The 24,689-nt window shown below is 35.8% G+C and overlaps 7 protein-coding genes across 11 annotated transcripts; 1 reads left to right on the top strand and 6 right to left on the bottom strand.

Annotated features, from left to right (window-relative positions):
• Nucleotides 1-880: 880 nt before the first annotated feature.
• Nucleotides 881-2,578, bottom strand: LOC135132042 (zinc finger protein 639-like). 2 transcript variants are annotated; one of them, XM_064059961.1, is made up of 2 exons: nucleotides 2,484-2,578; nucleotides 881-1,818 (listed from the first exon to the last, which is right to left on the bottom strand). In XM_064059961.1, exons 1-2 carry the CDS (start codon nucleotides 2,488-2,490, stop codon nucleotides 956-958), a joined length of 870 nt encoding a protein of 289 aa, XP_063916031.1. In that variant the 5' UTR covers nucleotides 2,491-2,578; the 3' UTR covers nucleotides 881-955. The 2 variants fall into 2 exon arrangements, with proteins under 2 accessions (XP_063916031.1, XP_063916032.1); XM_064059962.1 differs by having other exon boundaries at nucleotides 881-2,365; nucleotides 2,484-2,575.
• Nucleotides 2,579-3,066: 488 nt separating this feature from the next.
• On the bottom strand, nucleotides 3,067-4,258 carry Kdelr (KDEL receptor). Its single transcript, XM_064060808.1, has 4 exons — nucleotides 4,086-4,258; nucleotides 3,645-3,904; nucleotides 3,242-3,494; nucleotides 3,067-3,194 (listed from the first exon to the last, which is right to left on the bottom strand). The coding sequence occupies exons 1-4, from the start codon at nucleotides 4,174-4,176 to the stop codon at nucleotides 3,160-3,162; spliced, it is 639 nt and encodes a 212-aa protein (XP_063916878.1). The 5' UTR covers nucleotides 4,177-4,258; the 3' UTR covers nucleotides 3,067-3,159.
• Nucleotides 4,259-4,487: 229 nt separating this feature from the next.
• LOC135131935 (dipeptidase 1-like) lies at nucleotides 4,488-6,441 on the bottom strand. 2 transcript variants are annotated; one of them, XM_064059804.1, is made up of 10 exons: nucleotides 6,141-6,441; nucleotides 6,037-6,091; nucleotides 5,829-5,991; nucleotides 5,647-5,779; nucleotides 5,450-5,600; nucleotides 5,333-5,399; nucleotides 5,107-5,283; nucleotides 4,979-5,060; nucleotides 4,714-4,934; nucleotides 4,488-4,659 (listed from the first exon to the last, which is right to left on the bottom strand). In XM_064059804.1, the coding sequence occupies exons 1-10, from the start codon at nucleotides 6,193-6,195 to the stop codon at nucleotides 4,516-4,518; spliced, it is 1,248 nt and encodes a 415-aa protein (XP_063915874.1). In that variant the 5' UTR covers nucleotides 6,196-6,441; the 3' UTR covers nucleotides 4,488-4,515. The 2 variants fall into 2 exon arrangements, with proteins under 2 accessions (XP_063915874.1, XP_063915873.1); XM_064059803.1 differs by having other exon boundaries at nucleotides 6,138-6,439.
• Nucleotides 6,442-6,844: 403 nt separating this feature from the next.
• LOC135131934 (nucleolar complex protein 4 homolog A) lies at nucleotides 6,845-15,673 on the top strand. The gene is made up of 4 exons (XM_064059802.1): nucleotides 6,845-7,288; nucleotides 7,336-7,665; nucleotides 7,712-8,189; nucleotides 14,798-15,673. The coding sequence occupies exons 1-4, from the start codon at nucleotides 6,955-6,957 to the stop codon at nucleotides 15,150-15,152; spliced, it is 1,497 nt and encodes a 498-aa protein (XP_063915872.1). The 5' UTR covers nucleotides 6,845-6,954; the 3' UTR covers nucleotides 15,153-15,673.
• Nucleotides 15,674-15,716: 43 nt separating this feature from the next.
• LOC135131936 (ER lumen protein-retaining receptor 1-B-like) lies at nucleotides 15,717-17,097 on the bottom strand. 2 transcript variants are annotated; one of them, XM_064059805.1, is made up of 5 exons: nucleotides 16,900-17,097; nucleotides 16,375-16,634; nucleotides 16,068-16,320; nucleotides 15,863-16,018; nucleotides 15,717-15,814 (listed from the first exon to the last, which is right to left on the bottom strand). In XM_064059805.1, exons 1-5 carry the CDS (start codon nucleotides 16,988-16,990, stop codon nucleotides 15,762-15,764), a joined length of 813 nt encoding a protein of 270 aa, XP_063915875.1. In that variant the 5' UTR covers nucleotides 16,991-17,097; the 3' UTR covers nucleotides 15,717-15,761. The 2 variants fall into 2 exon arrangements, with proteins under 2 accessions (XP_063915875.1, XP_063915876.1); XM_064059806.1 differs by having other exon boundaries at nucleotides 15,717-15,811; nucleotides 16,900-17,092.
• A 4,072-nt stretch (nucleotides 17,098-21,169) lies between these two features.
• On the bottom strand, nucleotides 21,170-22,503 carry LOC135131560 (ER lumen protein-retaining receptor 1-B-like). Of its 2 annotated transcripts, none has more exons than XM_064059363.1 (5): nucleotides 22,406-22,503; nucleotides 21,945-22,207; nucleotides 21,646-21,889; nucleotides 21,441-21,596; nucleotides 21,170-21,390 (listed from the first exon to the last, which is right to left on the bottom strand). In XM_064059363.1, the coding sequence occupies exons 1-5, from the start codon at nucleotides 22,425-22,427 to the stop codon at nucleotides 21,338-21,340; spliced, it is 738 nt and encodes a 245-aa protein (XP_063915433.1). In that variant the 5' UTR covers nucleotides 22,428-22,503; the 3' UTR covers nucleotides 21,170-21,337. The 2 variants fall into 2 exon arrangements, with proteins under 2 accessions (XP_063915433.1, XP_063915434.1); XM_064059364.1 differs by having other exon boundaries at nucleotides 21,170-21,387.
• A 64-nt stretch (nucleotides 22,504-22,567) lies between these two features.
• Nucleotides 22,568-24,538, bottom strand: LOC135131558 (bifunctional coenzyme A synthase-like). Its single transcript, XM_064059360.1, has 6 exons — nucleotides 24,212-24,538; nucleotides 23,593-24,166; nucleotides 23,355-23,543; nucleotides 23,094-23,302; nucleotides 22,898-23,041; nucleotides 22,568-22,836 (listed from the first exon to the last, which is right to left on the bottom strand). Exons 1-6 carry the CDS (start codon nucleotides 24,425-24,427, stop codon nucleotides 22,618-22,620), a joined length of 1,551 nt encoding a protein of 516 aa, XP_063915430.1. The 5' UTR covers nucleotides 24,428-24,538; the 3' UTR covers nucleotides 22,568-22,617.
• Nucleotides 24,539-24,689: the final 151 nt, after the last annotated feature.

Raw genomic sequence — 24,689 nt, 5'->3', positions numbered from 1 at the left:
AAAAAGGAAATATATAAACCCCGCCCGCCCACCCCGTCTCGTTTGTGATGATTTTTTTATGCTCAGAAACGTAAAACACATTTAAAATGGTAAATTTTTATAAGGAAATATGGATTTAGCAATTAGGCTCCGCCTTTTTGGCTCACGACGAATAACAAAAGAATCATCACAATTGAGACAGGGTGGGTGGGCGGGGCTTTTATTGTGCCTTCTTTTCTTAATATGTGTAGACTTATTTAGACCATAAGAAACTTAGAACATGCCTAAAATGGTAAATTTTTATAGTAATCAACTTAACTCCGCCACTTTTCTTGTACAATCCCTTGAAATAGGGCAACTTTTGCATTGAACATCAAAGTTACTATCAACGGCAGCTTGCCAACGAAATTTATAAATGACAATTTTCAGCTCTAAAAGCAACGTTGGCGGGAACTTCAACGTCAACAGCAAGTTTATAAATCCCACTTTTGACGCGTTAGGCGCCCTCTTGCAAAGTTGACAACTTCAAACTCATATCTTAACATTGCTGCCAACAATTCATAGTTGCCAACACAAAAAAATTGCAAAAATACCGAGTGACTGCTAGTTATTCCGTTTTTTTCTCAGGTTGGCAATATATTTAAAACACATTTTGTATTTTATATCAGGCCTGATCGTCAAAATGAAATTTAGAGGACCAAGTTAGTAATCTTCTTATCACGTTTGTACGGCGCGTTCCTGTCAAATTTGACAAGTATGAGCTGACATATTAACATTGCTGCCAATAATTCAAATTTGCCAACACAAAAATTTTCTCTCAACTGTCAATCCCTGCTGTCAAGTTCAAATTCTCATCACCACCTTCGATTCAAAACCCAATTAACCCCAATAAAACCACCCCTTTTTCTATCTTTCTTTATTCATAAAGCACAAAAACATCAAAAGTGCAATGTAGAAATATGGCTTAACCTTAAATCTAAAACACAGAATGCTTATACATAATATGCCTGTCCAAATTAACCTTCTTGGCCGTTCGATACACACACTGCGCACACTTGTACCAACTTATATTCAACTTCAAATGTTCAGCTAGAACGTGCTGCCTCAAATCACTCTCTTCCACACTGATAAAATCGCACTTCTGGCACGGAAACGCCGCTACTTCATGCTCCTCCTTCATGTGCCTCAGCAACCCATAATGTTTACTAAAACTGAGTCCACACTTGTCACACTGATGCTGCGACGCGTGCAATCGGTGCCCCAGCTTCTTGTGCCTCATCAAATCACTATGCGTCTTCCCCTTGTACGAACACTCCTGACACCCAAACAGCCCGTCGTTGGTTGAATGCTTCGCCACCATGTGTTCCTGCAACTTGTCCTTCTCCTTCGCTCTGTAATCACACATGTTGCATTCGTGCCACATAATCGTGCCCAAAACCGTGTGCTGGTACAAAATGTGATTCGTAACGTTCTTATCGAAGCAGTTATTAATGAGCGAGCTGTCCATACTGTTGAAGAATTCGATTCTGTCAGCGAACGAATCGGATTCGGTTTTGTCAATGTAGTTCCTGATGGCTTCCATGTCTTGCGCGATTTGTTTGTCGAGTTGAGCGTTCATCGACTGGAAATCTTTTTCTTCTTGGTCTAGGTCGGGGTCGACGGGGGTTTCGGGGCCAGGGGAGTCCGGGATGACGTAAGTTTGGATTTCTTCCATGTCTTTTTCGACTTGTTTGTCTAATTCGGCGTTCATTGACTCAAACATGGCTTCTTCTTCTTCCAAGACTTTAGACACTGTGGTGATCTCGTTGAGGTAATCGCTGCTCGGCTCCATCATGGAGACTGAAACAGCGCTCTGTTAGCTTGTAGAAGTCGAACAATTCGTTAAAATAGTCGATTTTTTGGGTGATTTTCGCAATTTTTTCCACTTTTTCAACTAAGACGTATTTTAGGGTTTTCTCTTCTTTTATAGTACCGCCAAAACGAACTTCGTCACCTACTTGTAAAGCTCTATAATCAAAACGTTTTAGATTGTCGAATGCGAGAGCACACAACTGAATGGTTTGGTTCTGGGGGCTTTTAAACGAACGACTGTTTTTTGATCGTAGTTTTGCAAAAAAGTTGGTTTCTGCTGGAGTAAAACCCCCAAAGTCTTCACTGGAGGCTACTACAGGTATGACACAACGAATACAACCTGTGCCATCGTCGACAGTGTAAATAAAAAATTCCGAATTATCCGGGTTTTGAACAGACTCTAGATGGGTGATGGTTCCACAAAATTCGATATTTTTAAACGTTACGCTTTTGTGTACGAAGTCGTTTCCTGTGCGTTGACTAGACAGCACGTCTTTGATAAACAAATAAGCTGTGTTCATCGCTTTTGAAAACCCTAAAATAACCAAAGCTGAATTCGGATAATATTGTTTGGAAACCACTGATTTAAGCAAAAGCGGATGCAAGCGATTAAAATAAGTCAAATCGGGTGCACTTTTGGCGAAAGTACTTACCAAACATTAAAAGAAACCGTTAAACAAGCATGCAAAAATCTTCAACAAAAAGGCGAAAGTGAGGTTGGGTTTTTATGTTGACAGAAATGACAGTTGACGTATGCTTTGGCGGCGAAATCAAAGACGTAGAAAACATAGATGGCTGCACACTGGTTGTGTTTTAGTGACGTAATAAAATTTAAAAACTTTAATAAGTGAATAAATAAAACACCACTAGTTGTTTATTGTTTATTAGTTTCATATTCTTTTTAGACCTTGAAGGTTAGAGTGAAAATACAAAACTCTGAACACACGTGAACAAGTTAAACTTAATAATAACACAACATTTGAATTAAATTTATTAAATAAAATTACATTTAAAACTTGGCATCGAGCTAGTCTACCATAATAAAATACAAAAATTTAAATACATGAGCAACTATTGTAAAATTTTTGGTAATCGACACTAACTTATTGTTAAAATAAGAAAATAGACACTTTCATACAGTTGTATTACCATTCAATAAAAATAAATTTTAAGCACTATAAAAATCACAGGACCTCACGGTATTGAATCATGCACAACATCAGAAGAAAAAAATGGTTGGGAGAAACTCACTTAAATAATATTTATTTCAGGAAAATAATACAACTATTCGTTTGCAAAAAGTAAACAGTTTGTACAAAAAAAATTACCTTAAGCAGGCAACTGCAATTTTTTACCTTTGAGGACTGGAAAAAAAAAATTAGTAAAACTCAGTATCGAGCGCCAAACTCACCTTTAGTCACATATAAATAGAAAAAGTCACAGTACAGCACAGTCTGTACAATTCCAGCGACGATGGCGATCAAATCATAGTGCGTCTCGGTGACGTAGCGGTAAACCCAGTTCAAAATGTAAAGAGCCCGGTATGACCCTAGCGCGAACAAGTAGTGGGAAGTAATACTTTCGGCCTCTCCAGTCTTGCTAACCATGAAAAGCTGCGGCAAAATAGCCACCGACTCCAAATAAATACTAAATGTCCACAAAACCTAAAACCTCGTAAATTCAGTCATGCCAACTTGCCAACTTTGTAAACACAGACTTTATAGTTCAATCAGATAAAACATAGTGAGCCTTGCTCAATGACATTTTCAATGACATTTGATAAAATTCAAATTTCCGTCAATTAGTTCACCTACCTCGAGCAACGTAAAGGCGTGATTAATCAATAGAGCCAGAATGAACGCCGGCAGCACCAAGAACTCGATCCGGAAGGTGTCATGATTGTGGTCATAAGTGGCTTTAAACTTGATGTAGATTAAATAGATGGTGGCATAGGACGAAGCCAGGAAGAATATCTTCATGAGAGTGTTGTACGCCGAGACGAACGTCGTCACCAAATCTAGGTATCTGGTGGTGTATACTATGGCGAATAAGATCTGGCTCTTGCCCGAAATACCTACAATTACACCACCACTTTAAGGTTATGATGACGTAAACAATTACTCAAATCGGGTAATTTTTACGGATTCGTGGTGGTTACTAGCGATTGTGGGTCTAATATTGACGAAAACGGCTTAATTGCTTGTTGTGACATGGTTTTGATAACCGGTAATGGGTGTTATGGGTTAGTTACTCACCAGCGCACGACCGTGTCTTCCATATTTTGATAAGGAGAATTATAATGGCTAGAAGATGGGCCAAATCGCCTGTTAACCGGAATATATTCATTTTTCAGGTAATTTTTGTATTGTACACACGACCTGACACCCAGTGTTTCAGTGACGTGGCTGTTTACGAAAATCGGCCTAAAGATGGCGCGCGTGAGTGACAACAATCAACAGGGAGAAAACGAAAATCCCTGCGGATTTTTAAAATGTCACGATCGGTTATCGCAATTTTAACGAACGCTGTGGATAATGGATAGTGATAAGCATTCTAATCAACAAAACGGAATTTTTGAATTTTAATTTTAACGGTGTCTCGCTTGAATTGCAGAAAAGCATACACCGACAAGGATAATTTTAAAATAAAGGTAGCCATACGCGTACGTGTTGTATTTATTTACATTCACACTCTTAATGTATACATTACTACAACTGTGATAAAAGTCAAAAGTTTTGAGTATTTTTTTACAGATCCGGCTGCTCTAGCCAAGTCTTCATCAGGAATTAAGCTTTCGTCGGGTCTTTCATGCAACAGTGTGTCTCTGACCTACAATAATAAACCCTAGTAACAATCGAGTGCACGAAAATGTACCATAAGCACCTCTTCCACTTTTTTGAATACTCGGTATAAATTCCTCCCAGCTAACTTTTCCAAATTCTCTATAGTCCATCTAGTTTGATTCTTCTCTCTTAACAAATCAAACAAATCTGGATATTTTGAAACATCTTCCAAACCTTTAGGGAAACTGTCTACACCATCGAAATCCGATCCGATACCCACATAGTCAACCCCAGCAACGTCAACAATGTGGTTAATATGCCCTAAGAAAAAATTATGATTGCAATAAACAAATAAACCAACTCACTAGCGACATCTTTTATGGTGACGTGACGCTCTCCCAGAAACGCGCTATAAAAATTCACCATAATAATCCCACCATTTTGTTTCTACAACACAAAATAAAGTAATTATATTTGTGTTTTTGCAACGTACTATTTTTAGTATGACGTCATCTTTGACGTTGCGATGGTGAGGAAACACACTGTATGCAGACGAATGTGAAAAAATGACCGGAGCCCTTGATGTGTCAATAGCTTGAACCATGACATTGTGGGACACATGGGACAAATCTACCATCATGCCCAGACGATTCATTTCTAGGACAATTTTCTACAACGTGTTTACAGTATTGTATGAGAAATGTACAAAAATGCTTAACCTTTCCAAAGTTAGTTAAATCGACCTTGTTAGCTTCTGGTTGTGAATCCACAGGAGACGCATCAGCCCTAAAAAAAATTCGGTGATACAAACGCTAAAACTAAATATAAAAAGAAACCAAGGGAGACTACAGGACTGAGTTAGCGTCATGTAGCGCGCACCAAGTTGGTAGAACTGTCTCAGTAAAGCCAGTTTGTTATCGATGGAATGCCCCCCTTCGAGACCGATCAGGCTTGCCAATCGCTTACGCAAGAACGCGTCTTCGATCCCTAAAAGTACTAGTGGTACCAACTGATTTAGTGTGATATTATTTACCGTCAGCGGTGGTTACAAATTCCATATCTTGTGGGTATTTATCAATCAGTCTTTTAATTACGTCCACCTGTTCGAAGCTTTTGGAGACTATAGCATCCTGGTGGGGACCACAGTCCACAAACGCTGACCAAAACTGATACAATTTAGTTAAATTTATTAGTCAATATAAAAGTTGAACGTACTTGTGCTCCCAGTTTGCCTTTTTTTATTCTGACTAAGTCGGTATTGCAAGATTTACAAGAGTCAGAACCGAACAAAGAATCCTGACTTAAGTCCTTATGGAAGGAGAAATTGTAGATTTGGTTGTGCAATTTGTTGTACAAATTATAAGCCAAGTCGTTGTGGCTAAAATACCTATTTTTTATACTAGTTTTGTTAAAATGGACTCACCCATCGATCAAAGGGAAATTATCCAATGCGACACGACCCGGAATGTCCCTCGTGGCTGTAAATACTTGATAAGAACTGATAACAAGTCTGCAAAAACTTACCACGTAAAACTGAAACGGCAGACGCAAAAATTACCAAAAACAACAAATAAGTCGACATGACTTATATCCGGCTAAGCCACTTCACGATTGAATAAACTTTCAATAAATCTTTATTTTTAGACAGTCGCGAGTGTTAAAATTAGGTTATTGACGATTTCCAGTCAGCAAGTGCTTATAGTATTGTTTTTTTTGTAATAAAATCGCGTCTGTTTTTAAATCGCACGTGCGCACGGTATGTGGCTGGGTTTGTGGTATTATCGCTGACCATGAACATAATAATGCAAATCATCGTAATTACATTTCGTAGTGTTTAGTTTTATGAAATTTTTGCGGGTTTAGCCTAAGTGAGTCACAGACGGTGTGTGGAAAAAATTCAGTACCAACCACACGGCATACGTTATGGCGTATTGCAACTCAGAAAATTTCTGACCACACGGTGGCCTTTATAAATTAATACAACATGTATAAGCATATTTATAGATACAATTTTCAACCTCGTACTGATATTTTGCATGAACTTCGCGGTACTGATGATACCACGTGGTGCATTGTGGGTTGCATAGGCAAAAATACTCAAATTTGTTTATAACGTAAATTCACTTTTTAGAATTATGTAAAGTAGGGTTGTAAAGTCTGTATAGTCTATATTGGTGTAAAAGAAGAATTAAAAGTCCGTTTTTTATTTATTCGTTTTGTGTGACAGCTGTGACACGCCGCCATTGCCAACCCAACACTAGCATCCCCCTGCCCTTTCCAACATAACCTCACTTGTCGGAAAAGTCTGTGATCAATTTCTGCTGCCACAGTCAGCTGGAAAATGTCCCATCAAGAAAAACCAGTGAAAATATCGAAACAGTTACGTTTAAAAGCCCAAGAATTCCTCTCATCTCGCAAAAATACGGAAAATTTGCTCGACATAGTACGTCATTTCGAATCGGGTGCGGACTTGTCATCATGTTTACTTACATTGGAATTAATTTTCACCAACCTGCTAAAAGACAGAAGCATGTACATAGAAGTGGTGCCCCTCAAGCCAGTGGAAAAGACCGAAATCAACCAGTACAAGGAGTGGCTGAGGAACGTGTACGAAGGCTGCTTTGCTAGAATATCGGAATGCTTAGAGAGCGACTCGCATAAAATACAAATTCAGGGTAAGCCACACGAGCCAGACCTCTGATAGTTCAAAAACGAGTTCCAGGTTTGTCTACTGCCATGAACATTCTATCGCACGAAGGAAAATGCCCCTTAGAAGCGAAAGGAAGCCTCGAGTCGTACGTCCCCCTAAACCGGCTCAAACTAGTTCTGATGAAACTCCTCTCCAACAAACACAACAACAGCCAACTTATCAACAAATACACCGAGTATCTACTTTACAATGACATTTTGTTTTTCACGTGGAAGCTGCTGCCGTCTCTAACCGCCAAAACCAACCCCAACGAGCTCTACATCGTGAACTATCTCCTCCTGTTGGAGAAACTCCAGCTGAAGCAGCACCCCGAGCCCCAATTCCTCTGCGGCAGCAACAACGGTAACAAAGCGCCCCCTTGTGTCCGTTGATTAATGTTTGCATTCAGGTGAATTCTTCACGTTCGACGAGGCGGCCACCACGCGTGCCCTCAATAAAATCTGGCACTGCGTCATGCTGTGGGAGCACACCCCGCAGACGCACAAGCAGCTGCTTATCGTGCTCCTCGAGCGCGTTCTGCCCCACTTAGAAAAACCTCTCCTTTTGACCGATTTCCTGATGGACTCTTTGGATATAGGGGGGCCCGTTAGTTTATTGGCGCTGCAGGGGATTTTCACCATGATCCAGGTCCACAATCTCAACTACCCAAACATATTTGCCAAATTGTATTCCATGTTCGAGCCGGAAATATTCCACACGAAGTACAAGGCCCGGCTTTTTTATTTGTCGGATTTGTTTTTGAGCTCGACGCATTTACCGGAGAATTTAGTCGCAGCTTTTGCCAAGAGGTTGGCGAGACTGGCCCTGATAGCCCCCTCGGAGGACGTCGTGATCATTTGTATGTTCATAGGAAATTTAATTTTGAGGTGAGTTTAGAGGGGTGAAAATTTGGGGCGAGAAATCCTTGATTTTTGAAAGTTGGTTTGTGGATGAATTATTTTTATGGAGTTTAGCTAGGTTTAATAAGACGTAGTTAATTGGGGAGGATCAAGGTCGTTGGCGAGAACGTGGCAACGGATGGCGTAATCGTTAAATCCGCTGCTGGCGATTGCGAGTTGGAAGTTGTTTGTGAATGTTCAACTAAACGAGAAAAATGCAAATATTAATTTTTTAATTGTTTGATTGAACTGGAATAGATTGTGTTGTAAGATGTTTAAGTTTTATTTATAATAGATTTTCACATAAATGATAAAATTGACAAATAAAAATTTTCCAGAAAATTTTTAAATCGTTAAAATTGCTCGAAATTGAACTGAAAATTTTCCGTCAATTATGTATCTAATAAAATAAATAAATGAGAAAAAAGACAAAATTTACTTTTCCAGAAATTTTTGAAATACGAAATTGGCGATGAGTGGGAAAATTTTTTGTAGCATAGAAAAATATCCTCAGATTACGAATTTGCGAATTCTGAGTTGTATTTACAATGGACTTTCAAAAAAATTGATAAATAAAATTTTTCCAGAAAAAGGCGAAATCGTAAAAATCGCTCCAGATTGAACGAAAAAAAAAATGCATGGCATAGAAAATTCTCCGTGAAGTCGTTTTTTTAATAGATCTTCAATTTAACTGAAAAAATGGAAATAACGAATTTTCCAAAAAATTTTGAAATCGTTGAAGTTGCTCCAAATTGAACTGAAAAAAATTTTCATTACAAACAAATTTCCTTTGGATAACGAATCTGAAATAGTTATTGCTATAAATCTTGAAATAAATCGGAAAATCCAAAATGATGATTTTTCCAGATTACTTTTTTTTTTAATTATAAAAATCGGTAATATCGTGAGAAAAGTTTCCATCAAATTTTGTGTGATTTTTTTCGAAGTCAATTTTTGTTGTAACTCCTCAAGTAAATGAGAAAAAAAAAACAAAATTTGCCTTTCCAGAAATTTTTTGAAACTGATGAAATTGGCTGGAATTGGCAACGGTGAGCTAGAAAAATTTTTGGAGCATAGAAAAATGTCCTCGGATTACGAATTTGCGATATCTAAGTTGTATTTACAATAGAGTTTCAAAAAAATTTACAAATAAAATTTTTCCAGAAAATGGCGAAATCGTAAAAATCGCTCCAGATTGAACGAAAAAAAAGCATGGCATAGAAAATTCTCCGTGAAGTCGTTTTTTTTTTTAATAGGTCTTCAATTTAACCGAAAAATGGAAATAACGAATTTTCCAAAAAATTTCAAATCGTTGAAGTTGCTCCAAATTGAACTGAAAAAATTTTCATTCCAAACAAATTTTCCGTGGATTACGAATCTGAAATAGTTATTGCTATTAATCTTGAAATAAATCGGAAAATCCAAAATTACGATTTTTCCAGATTTTTTTTTAAATTATACAAATCGGTAATATCGTGAGAAAAGCTTCCATCAAATCTTGTATAATTTTTTTCGAAGTCAATTTTTGTTGCAACTCCTCAAGTAAATGAGAAAAAAAAAGCAAAATATGTTTTTTCCAGAAATTTTTTGAAACTGTTGAAATTGGCTGGAATTGGCAACGATGAGCTAGAAAAATTTTTGTAGCGTAGAAAAATGTCCTCAGATTACGAATTTGCGAATTCTAAGTTGTATTTACAATGGACTTTCAAAAAAATTGACAAATAAAATTTTTCCAGAAAATGGCGAAATCGTAAAAATCGCTCCAGATTGAACAGAAAAAAGTGCATGGCATAGAAAATTCTCCGTGAAGTCGTTTTTTTTTTTTAATAGATCTTCAATTTAACCGAAGAAATGGAAATAACGAATTTTCCAGAAAATTTTGAAATCGTTGAAGTTGCTCCAAATTGAACTGAAAACAATTTTTATTACAGACAAATTTCCCGTGGATTACGAATCTGAAATAGTTATTGCTGAAAATCTTGAAATAAATCGGAAAATCCAAAATGATGATTTTTCCAGATTTCTTTTTTTTTTTTAAATTATACTGTTGAAATTGGCGATGGTGAGCGGAGAAAAATTTTCGTATCAGAAAAATGTCCCCCGATTACTAATTCTAAGTTGTATTTGCAATGGATTTTTAAATAAATGTTAAATTTAACAAATAAGAATTTTCCAGAAAATGGAGAAATCATAAAAATCGCTCAAAAATTGAATAGAAAAAAAGTCAATCGTATCGAAATTTTTCCGTATATTTCGTATCTGGAGTCGATTTTCAATTAAAGTGAAAAAATGGAAATAGTGAATTTTCCAGAAAATTTTAAAATCTTTAAAACTGCTCCAAATTGAACTAGAAAAATTGCCATTATAAAGAAAATTTCCCGTGGATAACGAATCTGAAATCGCTCTTTCTTTACATTTTGCTATAGGTCTTGAAATATATCGGAAAATCCAAAATGACAATCTTGCCAGAAAAAAAATTGACAAATAAAAATTTTCCATAAAATAGCAAAATCGTAAAAATCGCTCCAAATTGAACAAAGAAAATCCATTATTATGAAAATCGGTAATATCGTGAGAAAAGCTTCCACCAAATTGTGCACAATTTTTTTCAAATAAGAATTTTCCAGACAGTGGAGAAATTGTAAAATCGCTCAAAATTGAACGGAAAAAATCCGCCGCATAGAAAATTCTCCGCTTGTTGCGTATCAGAAGTCGTTTTTGTAATAGATTTTCTAATAAAGCGGAAAAATGGAAATAACGAATTTTCCAGAAAATTTCGAGGTTGTTAAAATTGCTCTAAATTGAATTGGAAAAATTTCCAGTATAAAGATAACGAATCTGAGCTTATTTTTGCTGTAGATCTTGATATTTTTTTTGAGACAAGTTATTTTTCCAAAATTTTTGAAACTGCTGAAATGGCGATGATAAGAGGAGAATTTTTTTTGTATCATTGAGAAGTGCCCGCAGATTACGAATTCTCAGTTGTATTTACAAAAGACCGTCGAATAAGTGATAAATTAAGCAAATAAAAAATTTCCGGAAAATTTAGAAATCGTAAAAATCGCTCAAAATTTAAGGAAAAAAATCCATCCTATCGAAAATTTTCCGTATGTTACGTATCTAAAGTCCTGTTTAGTATAGATCTTCAAATTAGCCGGAAAAATGGAAATAACGAATTTTCCAGAAAATTTTGAAATCGTTAAAATTGTTCCAAATTGATTTAAAAGATTTCCATTATGAAGAAAATTTCCTGTGGATTACGAATATGACGTCGTTTTTGTTGTAACTGATTGAATACATGGGAGAAAAAAACAAAATTTCTTTTTCCAGAAAATTTTTTAAACTTGAAATTGACGATCATCAGCGGAAAATTTTTTTGTAGCAAAGAATTCTAAGTTATATGTACAATAAACCTTCAAAAAAATTATAAAATTATCAAATAAAAAATTTCCAGAAATTGGCGAAATAGTAAAACTCCGTCCAAATTGAACGGAAAAAATCCATCGTATTGAAAATTCTCCATGTGTTGTGCATCTGAAGTCGTTTTTGTAACATATCTTCAAAAAATGATCGGAAAATAGATGTAATGAATTTTCCAGAAAATTTTGAAATCGTTAAAATTGTTTCAATTTGATTTAAATGATTTCCATTATGAAGAAAATTTCCTGTGGATTTGTTGTAACTTATCAAATAAATGAGGAAAAGACAAAATTTACAATAAATCTTCAAAAAAAAAGTTAAAATTATAAGTAAGAATTTTCCAGAAAATGGTGTAATCGAAAAAATTGATCCAACTATATAAAATTCTCCATATGTTGTGTATCTGACGTCGTTTTTATAATAAATTGTCAAAAAAATCCGAAAAATGAAAATTACGAATTTTCCAGAAAAGTTTCAGTCCTTAAAATTGCTCCAAATTGGATTGGAAAGATTTCCATTTTGAAGAAAATTCCTGTGGATTACGAATCTGAAGTCGCTTTTGTTGTAACTTACGAAATAAATGAGAAAAAAAGACAAAAGTTCCTTTTTCAGAAATTTTTGAAACTTGAAATGGACAATCAACGGATTTTTTTTTTTTTGTAGCATAGAGAAATGTCTGCTGATTACGAATTCTAATCTATATGTACAATTGATCTTTGACAAAATTATAAAATTGACAAATAATAAGAATTTTCCAGAAATTGGTGAAATCGTAAAAATCGGTCCAAATTTAACGACAAAAATCCATCGTATAGAAAATTCTTCGTTTATGTATCTGAAGTCGTTGTTGTTTTCTTAAAAAAAAAAACGGAAAAATAGAAGTAACTAATTTTCCAGAAAATTTTAAAATCGTTAAAATTGTTTCAATTTGATTTAAAAGATTTCCATTATGAAGAAAATTTCCTGTGGATTTGTTGTAACTTATCAAATAAATGAGGAAAAGACAAAATTTACAATAAATCTTCAAAAAAAAAAGTTAAAATTATAAGTAAGAATTTTCCAGAAAATGGTGTAATCGAAAAAATTGATCCAACTATATAAAATTCTCCATATGTTGTGTTTCTGACGTCGTTTTTATAATAAATTGTCAAAAAAATCGAAAAAATGAAAATTACGAATTTTCAGTCGTTAAAATTGCTCCAAATTGGATCGGAAAGATTTCCATTTTGAAGAAAATTCCTGTGGATTACGAATCTGAAGTCGTTTTTGTTGTAACTTATGAAATAAATGAGAAAAAAAGACAAAAGTTCCTTTTCCAGAAATTTTTGACACCTGAAATTGACAATCAGCGGATTTTTTTTTTTTTTTTTTGTAGCATAGAGAAATGTCTGCTGATTACGAATTCTAATCTATATGTACAATTGATCTTCAACAAAATTATAAAATTGACAAATAATAAGAATTTTCCAGAAATTGGTGAAATCGTAAAAATCGGTCCAAATTTAACGACAAAAATCCATCATATAGAAAATTCTTCGTTTATGTATCTGACGTCGTTTTTGTAATAGATTTTTTAAAAAACCGGAAAAATGGAAGTAACTAATTTTCCAGAAAATTTTGAAATCGTTGAAATTGTTTCAATTTGATTTAAAAGATTTCCATTATGAAGAAAATTTCCTGTGGATTTGTTGTAACTTATCAAATAAATGAGGAAAAGATAAAATTTACAATAAATCTTCAAAAAGAAAAAGTTAAAATTATAAATAAGGATTTTCCAGAAAATGGTGTAATCGAAAAAATTGATCCAATTATATAAAATTCTCCATATGTTGTGAATCTGACGTCGTTTTTATAATAAATTGTAAAAAAAATCGGAAAAATGAAAATTACGAATTTTCCAGAAAAGTTTCAGTCGTTAAAATTGCTCCAAATTGGATTGGAAAGATTTCCATTTTGAAGAAAATTCCTGTGGATTACGAATCTGAAGTCGTTTTTGTTGTAACTTATGAAATAAATGAGAAAAAAAGACAAAAGTTCCTTTTCCAGAAATTTTTGAAACCTGAAATGGACAATCAACGGATTTTTTTTTTGTAGCATAGAGAAATGTCTGCAGGTTACGAATTCTAATCTATATGTACAATTGATCTTCGAAAAAATTATAAAATTAACAAATAATAAGAATTTTCCAGAAATTGGTGAAATCGTAAAAATCGGTCCAAATTTAACGAAAAAAATCCATCGTATAGAAAATTCTTCGTTTATGTATCTGAAGTCGTTGTTGTTTTCTTAAAAAAAAAAAAAAACGGAAAAATGGAAGTAACTAATTTTCCAGAAAATTTTGAAATCGTTAAAAAATTGTTTCAACTTGATTTGAAAGATTTCCATTATGAAGAAAATTTCCTGTAGATTTGTTGTAACTTATCAAATAAATGAGGAAAAGACAAAATTTACAATAAATCTTCAAAAAAAAAAAGTTAAAACTATAAATAACAATTTTCCAGAAAATGGTGTAATCGAAAAAATTGATCCAATTATATAAAATTCTCCATAAGTTGTGTTTGTGACGTCGTTTTTATAATAAATTGTAAAAAAATCGGAAAAATGAAAATTACGAATTTTCCAGAAAAGTTTCAGTCGTTAAAATTGCTCCAAATTGGATTGGGAAGATTTCCATTTTGAAGAAAATTCCTGTGGATTACGAATCTGAAGTCGCTTTTGTTGTAACTTATGAAATGAATGAGAAAAAAAAGACAAAAGTTCCTTTTCCAGAAATTTTTGACACCTGAAATGGACAATCAGCGGATTTTTTTTTTTTTTTGTAGCATAGAGAAATGTCTGCAGAATACGAATTCTAATCTATATGTACAATTCATCTTCGAAAAAATTATAAAATTAACAAATAATAAGAATTTTCCAGAAATTGGTGAAATCGTAAAAATCGGTCCAAATTTAACGAAAAAAATCCATCGTGTAGAAAATTCATCTATATGAATCTGAAGTCGTGTTTGTAATAAATTCTTTAAAAAAAGGGAAAAATGGAAGTAACTAATTTTCCAGGAAATTTTGAAATCGTTGAAACTGCTCCAAATTGAAATAAACCTGAAAATTCAAAATAACCAAGATAAAAAAATTACTGTCCAGAAAATTTTGTAATAACAGGGGACGGCTTGTTTCAGACACCCCGGTCTCAAGTGTTTGCTCAACCACCCGACCGGCGGCAGCGCCTCAACCGACCCCTACATAATGGAAGAACGCGACCCATTAAAATCCAACGCGATCAACAGCTCACTCTGGGAGATCCAAACCCTCCAGCAGCACGTCCTCCCCAACGTGGCCACCGCCGCCAGATTCATCAACTCCCCGCTGCCGAGCGTCGAGTGGGACCTCAGCCGCGTCCTCGACGACACCGGCGACGACATCTTCGACAAGGAACTCAAAAAGCACAGCAAACTGATAGCGCTCGCGTTCGACAAGCCCAACGGCGGCGCCCTGTCGAAAAACGAAAAAGTCTTACAGTATTGGAACATCTGAATCACTCTCTCACTCCATCGTTTCATTCTGGGATGCAAATGCCAAGACTGATTGGTGACGATCAGGTTTATTTCTTTCACTTTTTTCCAAATAATGGCTGATTTCTCGAAATAAGTTGATATTTAAATGTGATAAGGGCGGACGAGTTCTAAAGGGTGTGCCTTGCGGGCCATTATTTTGATTAAGGTCGGACATATCTTCAAAATTCACCACATGTAGAGACATCCGGGGGACTTTCAGCGTTCGATTTCTAAGTCTTTGAATGAAATGATATCATGTTTATTACTTCAATTTTTATGTGTAACGATGTACATTTTTCTGTTAATTTTAACGACTCCACATTGTTATTAATTTACCTAATGAAATAGACGGTGATATTTTTATGCCTAACGTAATCTTAAAAACAACAAAAAACAACATTGCTGTGTTATTTTTTATGTATTAATATTCTAGAATAGTTTTTCTTAATGTGTATTGTTATTCCTAATTTTTGATGTTGAATAAAATGTTGCTTTTTTCAAGATTGTACTCTCACGTCGCCCCAACGCCAATAAAAAACACCCGTTAGACAAACATTTAGTAAAAATTTAAACACAAAAATGTCAAAAATTATGTATTATGTACGGTTGGCATTTCTTGTTTTTGCGTCAGGGTGGCAACTGCTAAAACAAAAAACAATGACAAAGTAACCAAACTGCACTGTCACCAACCTTCTTGATCTGCATCTTCACAATGATCAATTAGTGCCAACTTGGCATCTTTGGGATCAAATCCCCCAGGCACTTGAATAACGAATATACCATTTGTGTCACTCTGGGTTAAATTTTTGGCAAACCATGACATTTTATCGCTTGTAATTGTCACAACTATGTAACAAAAATCATAAAGAGTTTACTAATTGGACGAAACACTCACCCTTTGTTAGACACAAGACCCAAAAGACTAAAAATTGTAGTACTTGTATGCCCCCAGGAACAACTGATAGCAGCTCATAGCGATCAGTCAAGTAATATCTGTAGCCCCAGTTTGCAATGTACATCAGTCGATACAAACCTAGAGCTGTCAGATACACAAACACTGCAGTTTTGACTTGTTTTGTTTTCTTGATCATGAAAAATTGTGGCCAGGCGGCTACAGCTTCCAGATATTGACTGAAAGCCCAAAACACCTACAACGTAACACTGCTCACTGAAATCAACGACTTCAACAAAATTTAACTTACTTCAACTACTGTAAAGTCGTAGTTGTAGACCAGTGCGAGACACAGGGTTGCAAATATTACAAATCCGATCTGCAACGTATCCAAATGGCTTTCGTACGTTTTTCTGAACCTCGTGTATATTAAAAGTACCGTACTGTACACTAAACATATGTACAGGATTTTCATCTCGGTATTGTACGCTGAAACGAAATTAGTGAACAAATCTAAGTACCTTGCGGTAAACACCAACGCCAGAAGTATCTGCATTTTGCCCGAGATCCCTGAAACCAAAAAATCAAAATGTGATTGGCGGGTCGTAACTAGTGTCCGCGGTTGAGTGATTTGATTGGCGATTCTAGGGGGTGGGGTTACGAAAATTAAACGTGAAATCTGATTGGTTGACAATAGATAAAATTAAGTCGCTTATTGTTTCTTTTTGGTAAGTAGGCGATGATGGTACAAGAAGGTACACATTCGCGCAACCATTGCATAACGTGGTTACATGGTACAACAAAAACTTTAAGTTGGAAGTAGGTGTGTAATTACCTGCCGCCGATTTGTAAATCCATAACTTGAACAAAAGTAGCACTAGGGCAAAAAGGTGAATCATATCACCTGAAAATCTGTACCCGTTCATTTTGGGCTACAGGAAGACACGCAATGAACCTCAAATGGTCAAATGTGGGAAATACGGGAGGTTATACTTGGAATTCCCTGAACAACACGAGTGACCTTGATAAGAAAAGGCGGAAAATACGAAGTTTGACCCGGATTTGAAAGTCAAAAATGTGTCTGTTTGTAAGTGACTCTTTGAATAAAGGGCGAAGGGATTTTGTTCCTATTGGGGTCTTTCACTTGCAAAGTGAGGTTATGCCTACTTTCCACAGTACAGAGAATTTTTCATGTCTGAGGCCGTTTTTGCGACTTATGCAATGTAATGTAGATAGAGCCCAATTGTCTGCCCGGATTTTTATTAGGCAATTATTCTACGACACTCATCATTTTACAATTTTGCCGAATTAATGTTTAAAATGGTAAATTTTTATAGCAAAGTATTTATTTTGCAATTAGCCTCCGCCCCTCGGTTTACGACGAATAAAAAAAAATCATCAGAATTGACATAGGGTGGAGGTGGTGATATGGGGCGGAGCCTAATTGAAAAATCGATATTTCCTTATACAAATTTACCATTTTAGACATGTTTTAAGTTTCTTGTTTTCGAAATAAGTTTACACATATTAAGATAGACAAGACAAAATGTAAGCCCACCCACCCACCCTATCTCAATTGTGATGATTTTTTTTTTGCCGTGAGCCAAGAGGGCGGAGCTTAACTGCAAAATCCTTATTTTTCTACGAGAAATTAAAAACATGTTTTTGAGTATCGTGTTGTTCAAAGACTACTATTTACATTAAGAAGAAAACAAGCCAAAATATAAACCCCGCCCACCCACCCCATCTCGTTTCTGATGATTTTTTTATTCTTATAAGTCTAAATCGCGATTAAAATGGAAATTTTTTTAAGACAATATGGATTTTGCAATTAGGCTCCGCCCCGAGGTCTGCCAACGAATAAAAACTTCATTAGTACTTATTTAGATCAAGGCAGGTATGGGTAGGGCTTAATCTTTGGTTTTTTTTTTAATATATGTATGTACACATAGTATTCTTTGAATAACACGATACTCAAAAACATGCCTTACATGGTAATGTGTTGTAGAGAAATAATAAGGATTTTGCAATTAAAATTCGCCCCTTTGGCTCTCGACGAATAAAAAAAAATCATCACAATTGAGACAGGGCGGGTGGGCGGGGCTTATATTTTACCTTTTATCTTCATATATATAGTCGTCTTTTCAGAACAAGAAACTGAAAACATATTTAAAATGGTAAATTCTTAATGACGTGTATGGATCTTGCAATTAAGCCCCGCCCCTCGATCTGACAACGAATCAAAAATGTATCACAATTGGAAAGTGAGATCGGGTGGGTATGGCTGGGACCAATCTTTACCTTTAATTTTTTCTTAATATACATACATAGTATTTTTTAAACAACACGATACTCAAAAACATGTTTTTAATTTCTCGTAGATAAATAAGGACTTTGCAGTTAAGCTTTGCCCCCTTGGTTCACAGCGAATAAAAAAAAATAATCACAATTGAGATAGGGCGGGGCGACATTTTGCCTTTATTTTTAATATGTGTACAGTAGCGGTCCTTTCTACGGAACCACTCGATAAAAAGTCAAGTTGGTAGACCTGTCATCTAGTACTTTACGCCGAACGCAGTTGGTAGCGGTAGTTGACATGGCAATCGAAATTAGCACAACACGAATGTTTCGGTTGCCCTCAGCTATGCCGCACTGTATCCCGTGCAGACTGTATGTTCTGTTCATCTATTTATTAAAATAAAATATCTACATTGACAATGGGGCCATCTAACCTGTCAAATTTTTGACACATATGTTTTCCCCCAGAAACCCGTCAAGGTCACTTACACCAAACAAATTTTGAAAATTTACACTAGGGAGTGGTTCTATAGAAAAGATCGCGACTTTAGACTTATTTCGACAACAAGAAACTTAAAATATGTCTAAAATGGTAAACTTCTGTAGTAATCAACTTAAATCCTCCACTTTTCCGCTACGGCAAAAGTTGAACATCAAAGTTACTACAAGCAAGTTTATAAATCCCACTTTTGACCCGTTAGGCACGCTTCTGTCAAAGTTGACAACTGTAAACTCATATAACATTGCTGCCAACAATTCATAGTTGCCAACACAAAAAATTTGCAAAATACTGAGTGACTACTAGTTTTTGCATTTTTTTCTCAGGCTGACAATATATTTAAAACATATTTAATATTTTATGATGTCCGGCCTGATCGTCAAAATGAAATTTAGGGCACCAAGTTAGTCATCTTCTTATCACGTTTGTAATGCGCGCTCATGCCAAATTTGACAAGTATGAACTGACATATTAACATTGCTGCCAATAATTCAAATTTGCCAACACGAAAATTTTCTCTCAACTGTCAATCCCTGGGTCAATTTCAAATTCACATCACCACCTTCGATTCAAAACCCGATTAACCCCAATAAAACCACCCCTTTTTCCTGTATCTTTCTTTATCCATAAAGCACAAAAACATCAAAAGTGCAATGTAGAAATATGGCTTAACCTTAAATCTAAAACACAGAATGCTTATACATAATATGCCTATCCAAATTAACCTTCTTGGCCGTTCGATACACACACTGCGCACACTTGTACCAACTTATATTCAACTTCAAATGTTCAGCTAGAACGTGCTGCCTCAAATCACTCTCCTCCACACCGAGAAAATATGGATTTTGCAACTATGGGGCGGAGCCAAATTGCAAAATCGATATTTCCTTATACAAATTTTCTATTTGAAACATATTTTAAGTTTCATGTTGTGAAAATAAGTCTACACATATTAAAACCAAAAGGCAAAGTGTAAGCCCGCCCACCCGCCCAACCTCAATTGTGATGATTTTTTTTATTCGTCGTGAACCAAGGGGCGGAGCTTAACTGCAAAATACTCATTCCTTTACAAGAAATTGAAAACATGTTTTTGAGTATCGTGTTGTTCAAAGAATACTGTGCATATTAAGAAAAACGGGAAAATATAAACCCCGCCCACCCACCCCATCTCAATTGTGATGATTTTTTTATTCATATAAATTTAAAACGCATTTAAAATGGTAAATTCTTAATGGCAAATCTGGATCTTGCAATTAAGCTCCGCCCCTCGATCTGACAACGAATGAAAAATCCATCACAATTGAGAATTGAAAATCGGGGGCGGTATGGGTGGGGTCTAATCTTTGGTTTTATTTTTTTATTAATATACATTGTATTCTTTGAACAGCACTATACTCAAATACCTACTCAAAAACATGTTTTTAATTTCTCGTAGAGAAATTAGGATTTTGCCGTTAAGCTCCGCCTTCCTGGCTCACGAGTCAAGACGAACGAAAAAAACCGTGATTTCGGGATTTTTACAAAAAAAATTAAAAACTTCAACGTCGAAATTGGCCTATTTTCTTAGAAAAAAAAAATATATATAAAGCACCTAACAATAAATTAAAAAACAAAATCTGGGGTGAAATATTTAATCTTATAGGATTGCATACTCCTATACAGCCATGATTTGATATATATTATTAACAATAAATTTAAAAAAAAACGTGCATTTTTGGAAAAATATGCACTTTCCTTCGTGTTCACAGCACTAACGCAAAATATTTGCACTAATATTTATTAACAGTAAATTGGAAATTCGCGAACGCGTACTACTTTTAGGCCTAAACGGAACTCAGAATGTTCCGATGTTGCTCCCACCAGACTGAATTCAAAACTGAACATAAAGGACCGAAAAACGCGACTTTTGCTCAGGTAACTCACGTAATAGTAACGTGATCGTGTTTCGTATTCACAGCACAAATACAGCACATTTCCGCTATTAATAGCAATAAATGAAAAATTCGCGAAAATATAATCATCAAATCGAAATCAAAACTGAAGACAGAGGGCCGAAAAATGGGATCTTTGCTCAGGTATCTCACGTGACAATGACGTCATCGTACGATTAGATAGCTAAAATTATTTTTCATATTTTGGCCGCGAAATTGCACATTTTCGGAGTTAATTTATCAATGTTTAAACAAATTGATTTGTTTTTACTCCGTTGTCGCGCATTTTTATAAAAATATTCACTTTCCTTGATGTTCACAGCACTAACCCAAACATGTTCACTAGTATTTAATAAATTGGAAATTTGCGAACACGGGCTACTTTTAAGCCCAAATGGAGCTCCAAACGCTCCGATGTTGCTGCCACCAACAGAAATCAAAACTGAACACAAAAAAGTTGCACATTTTCGGGGTTAATTTAACAATGTTTAAACCAATTGAACTGTTTTTAATAACTTTATATTTGCAGGAAAACTTAATACTTATTATGTTTTATGTACGGGTGGCATTTCTTGCTTTTGCGTCAGTGTGGCAACTGCTAAAACAAAAAACAATGACAAAGTAACCAAACATTGCACTGTTACCAACCTTCTTGATCTGCATCTTCACAATGATCAATTAGTACCAACTTTCCATCTTTGGAATCAAATCCCCCAGGCACTTGAATAACGAATATACCATTTGTATCACTCTGGGTTAAATTTTTGCCAAACCATGACTTTTTGTCGTTTGTAATCGTCACAACTATGTAACAAAAATCAGGACAACTTTATTAGTCGGACGTAACACTCACCCTTTGTAAGACACAAAATCCAAAACACTAGTGGGTGTATACTCCCAGGAATAACAGGTAGCAGATCATAGTGATCACTCATATAATATTTGTAGCCCCAGTCTGCAATGTAAATCAGTCGGTACAAACCTAGAGCTGCAAAATACACAAACACTACAGTTCTGACTTGTTTTGATTTGTTGACCATGACAAAATGTGGCCAGACGACTGCAGCTTCCACGTATCGACTGGAAGTCCAAAACACCTACAACATACTTACTTAACACTGAATTCCACGACTTTGACAAAACTTAACTCACTTCAGCTGCTGTACAGTTGTAGACTAGCGCAAGACACAGGATTGCACATATGACAAATTCGATTCGGAAAGAATCCAAATGGTTTTCGTACGTTTTTATGAATTTTGGGTTTGAGTACACGAAAAGTACTATGGTGTACGTTAAACATACGTAGAAGATTTTTATTTCCGTATAGTACGCTGACAAAAAGGTGCCGAACGGATTTAAGTACCGTACGATCAACACCAGGACCACGGCCAGAAGTATCATTTTGTCTGAAGTCCCTGAAACCAAAAATGTGATTGGCGGGTAGTAACTAGTGTTCGTGGTTGTCTGATTTGATTGGTGATTTTAGGTGGTGGGGTTAATCAAACGAAAAATCTGATTGGTTGACGATGGATAAAATTAAGTCGGGTTATCACTTGTCGAATTCGGACAATGGTTACATGGTATAACAAAAACAAAAGGGAGATCTCTATCACCTGAAAATCTGTACCAGTCCATTTTGAGCAACAGGAAGACACTACGACACTATAAATGAACCACACACCAATGACCTTGACAAAACAAGGCGTAAAATATGAAATTTATCGATAGGGAAAAGTCTTCACTTAGAAAGTGAGGTTAATGGACAATAACACACCCCCCGAAAAATCTTTTATTAAAATTGTAAAAATAAAACATTTAAAATACATCACAGCAACCTTTCTTGTAGCAACTCCCAAGCCCGTTTCACCTGCATCTTAGTAAACTCCACCTCCCACAGCGTACAGAAAACTACATTAGCGGCTTCTACGTACTTCCGATTTGACAGCTGACTCTCGATCCTCGCAACTGCCTGTTCCTCACTAAAATTATTCCTCGCTATTAATCGCTTGATAGCTTCTTCTCGTGGTATAATCGTAGTCCACACCTTCAAAAAATAAAATAAAATAAAATAAAAAATCAACTCGAATACAATTAAATCTAAATACTTCGTGACAATATTTCTCCCAGTGCGCCACCAACAAAACCGCCGCCTCCATTACAATCACCTTACTGTCACTTTGTTTAATCATAGCGCTAACTTCAGCTGCAATCCCCGGCCAAACTAAACTATTCAGTTTGTTCAGCTCGTCCTAAACACCACAAATTAATCATTCATATGGACTTAAAACATTATAAACATACTGGATTTTTAAAAACAATCCCTCCTAGAACCTTCCGGTTGATTTCCCCATCTTCCGATAAAATTTGTGCCCCGAAATGTTCAACAAGCTGAGTATGACACGGTTTACCCTTTTTATACACATCGTGGCCTATTAAATCACAGCTGATAATCTGGGCGCCACATTGTTGCAACCATTTGGCAACGTTGGATTTGCCACTAGCCACGCCCCCTGCAACACACATTGGTCAAGTGCGGCTGCTTTAGCCACGCCCACTGGAAACCTGTCAATCCAATAACGTATGGTCTGTCGGAAATATTTTTCTTTAAAACGGGCTTTAAAAGTGTCCCCAATAGCCGCATGCGACTGGTACTTGAACTAATTTTTGTTTCTTCGTTGGGGTTGTGACACGGCTCCTCCAATAGCGTCACAGGAAATATATCCAATTTATTCAAGTTGTTTTTTTCTCTGACTAATGAAAGAGTGATTAATGGTGCAAACACACAAGTGTTTATTAATACTTTCGTTAATTTTGTGGCCCCCTTTTACCGTTTCGTCGCTCACTGCGATCATTTCCATTGTAGGGTCGGTGATGGACGGACCAAACGGGTCGGAAATGGGGACCACGCTGTAGTACAATTCTGCACAAACATCACTCAAGAAATTCTGGACGTTGTGAATGCGCACGTTCAAGTCTTCAATTAATTCCCACAGGACTTTCCCTGGCAACATCGACTCATCGGTTACCCCCACAGTGACTTTCTTTTCCGCTCTGAGGATTGCTTCCGACAACAGCACTTTGTGCGCTGTGTGTAACCGATCAAACGTGCCCCCTAGCACAACGTGCTTATACACTTTACCATCCTCCGGCGGGTCTAAATTTTCAAAAACCCCCGCATCCAAAGTCACCACGTCGTACTCCTTAGCAATATTTCCAATTTTCGTTTTCACAAAATCATCGATGTCCGTTTTGTTGTGACTTTTATCAAAAATCACCAAATCTATATTCGTTTTCGTGCAAATCTGCGTCATTGTCTTGTACTTCAAACCGGATAAAAGCACCCGCACGTCCAAATTTTGACAATGCGTGGCCGCCTGGAAGACATTTTTAGTGTGTTTGAAAGATTTTTAGTCGTTTACCTGGGTGTATATTCCATGGATTGTCTGACTATACTTTGGCCACGAATTAAACGCAGTGGTGTGAAAATTCCCGAAAGGCTCGGTTAAAGCCGAGAGTAGTTGGATGTAGAGGGTGTTTTTCACATGATTCCGCACCAAGGGTAGAATTTTTCCGATTTGTTTGGGGTTAGAAACGACCAAAAGTCCGGTTTTTGCTAACATGTCTTTGCGTTGCATGCGGATGACCTTGATGTGCGACAAAGGGATTTTATGACGAACGATAAATTTCACGTTATCAGACAAGAATTTGCTTTTATCGTTTCATGTTGACAGGAATTTTGAGGTTAAATTATGGGGGGGCGACTGTCACACTGGCGTGAAGTTATTGTCAACCGCTGAGCGCTAACTTCAAACCAAACAACAACAAATATTTTTTTATTATTGGACTAACTTCGGGCAACTCTTTATTATTATTATTGTTTCTAGATTTAGATTATTT

The sequence above is a fragment of the Zophobas morio genome, unplaced genomic scaffold, assembly GCF_036711695.1.
Source record: "Zophobas morio isolate AGI-343-1 ecotype UQ-CSIRO unplaced genomic scaffold, CSIRO_AGI_Zmor_V1 ptg000021l, whole genome shotgun sequence".
NCBI lineage: Eukaryota > Metazoa > Arthropoda > Insecta > Coleoptera > Tenebrionidae > Zophobas > Zophobas morio.
This window is presented reverse-complemented; position numbering and strand designations above follow the sequence as displayed.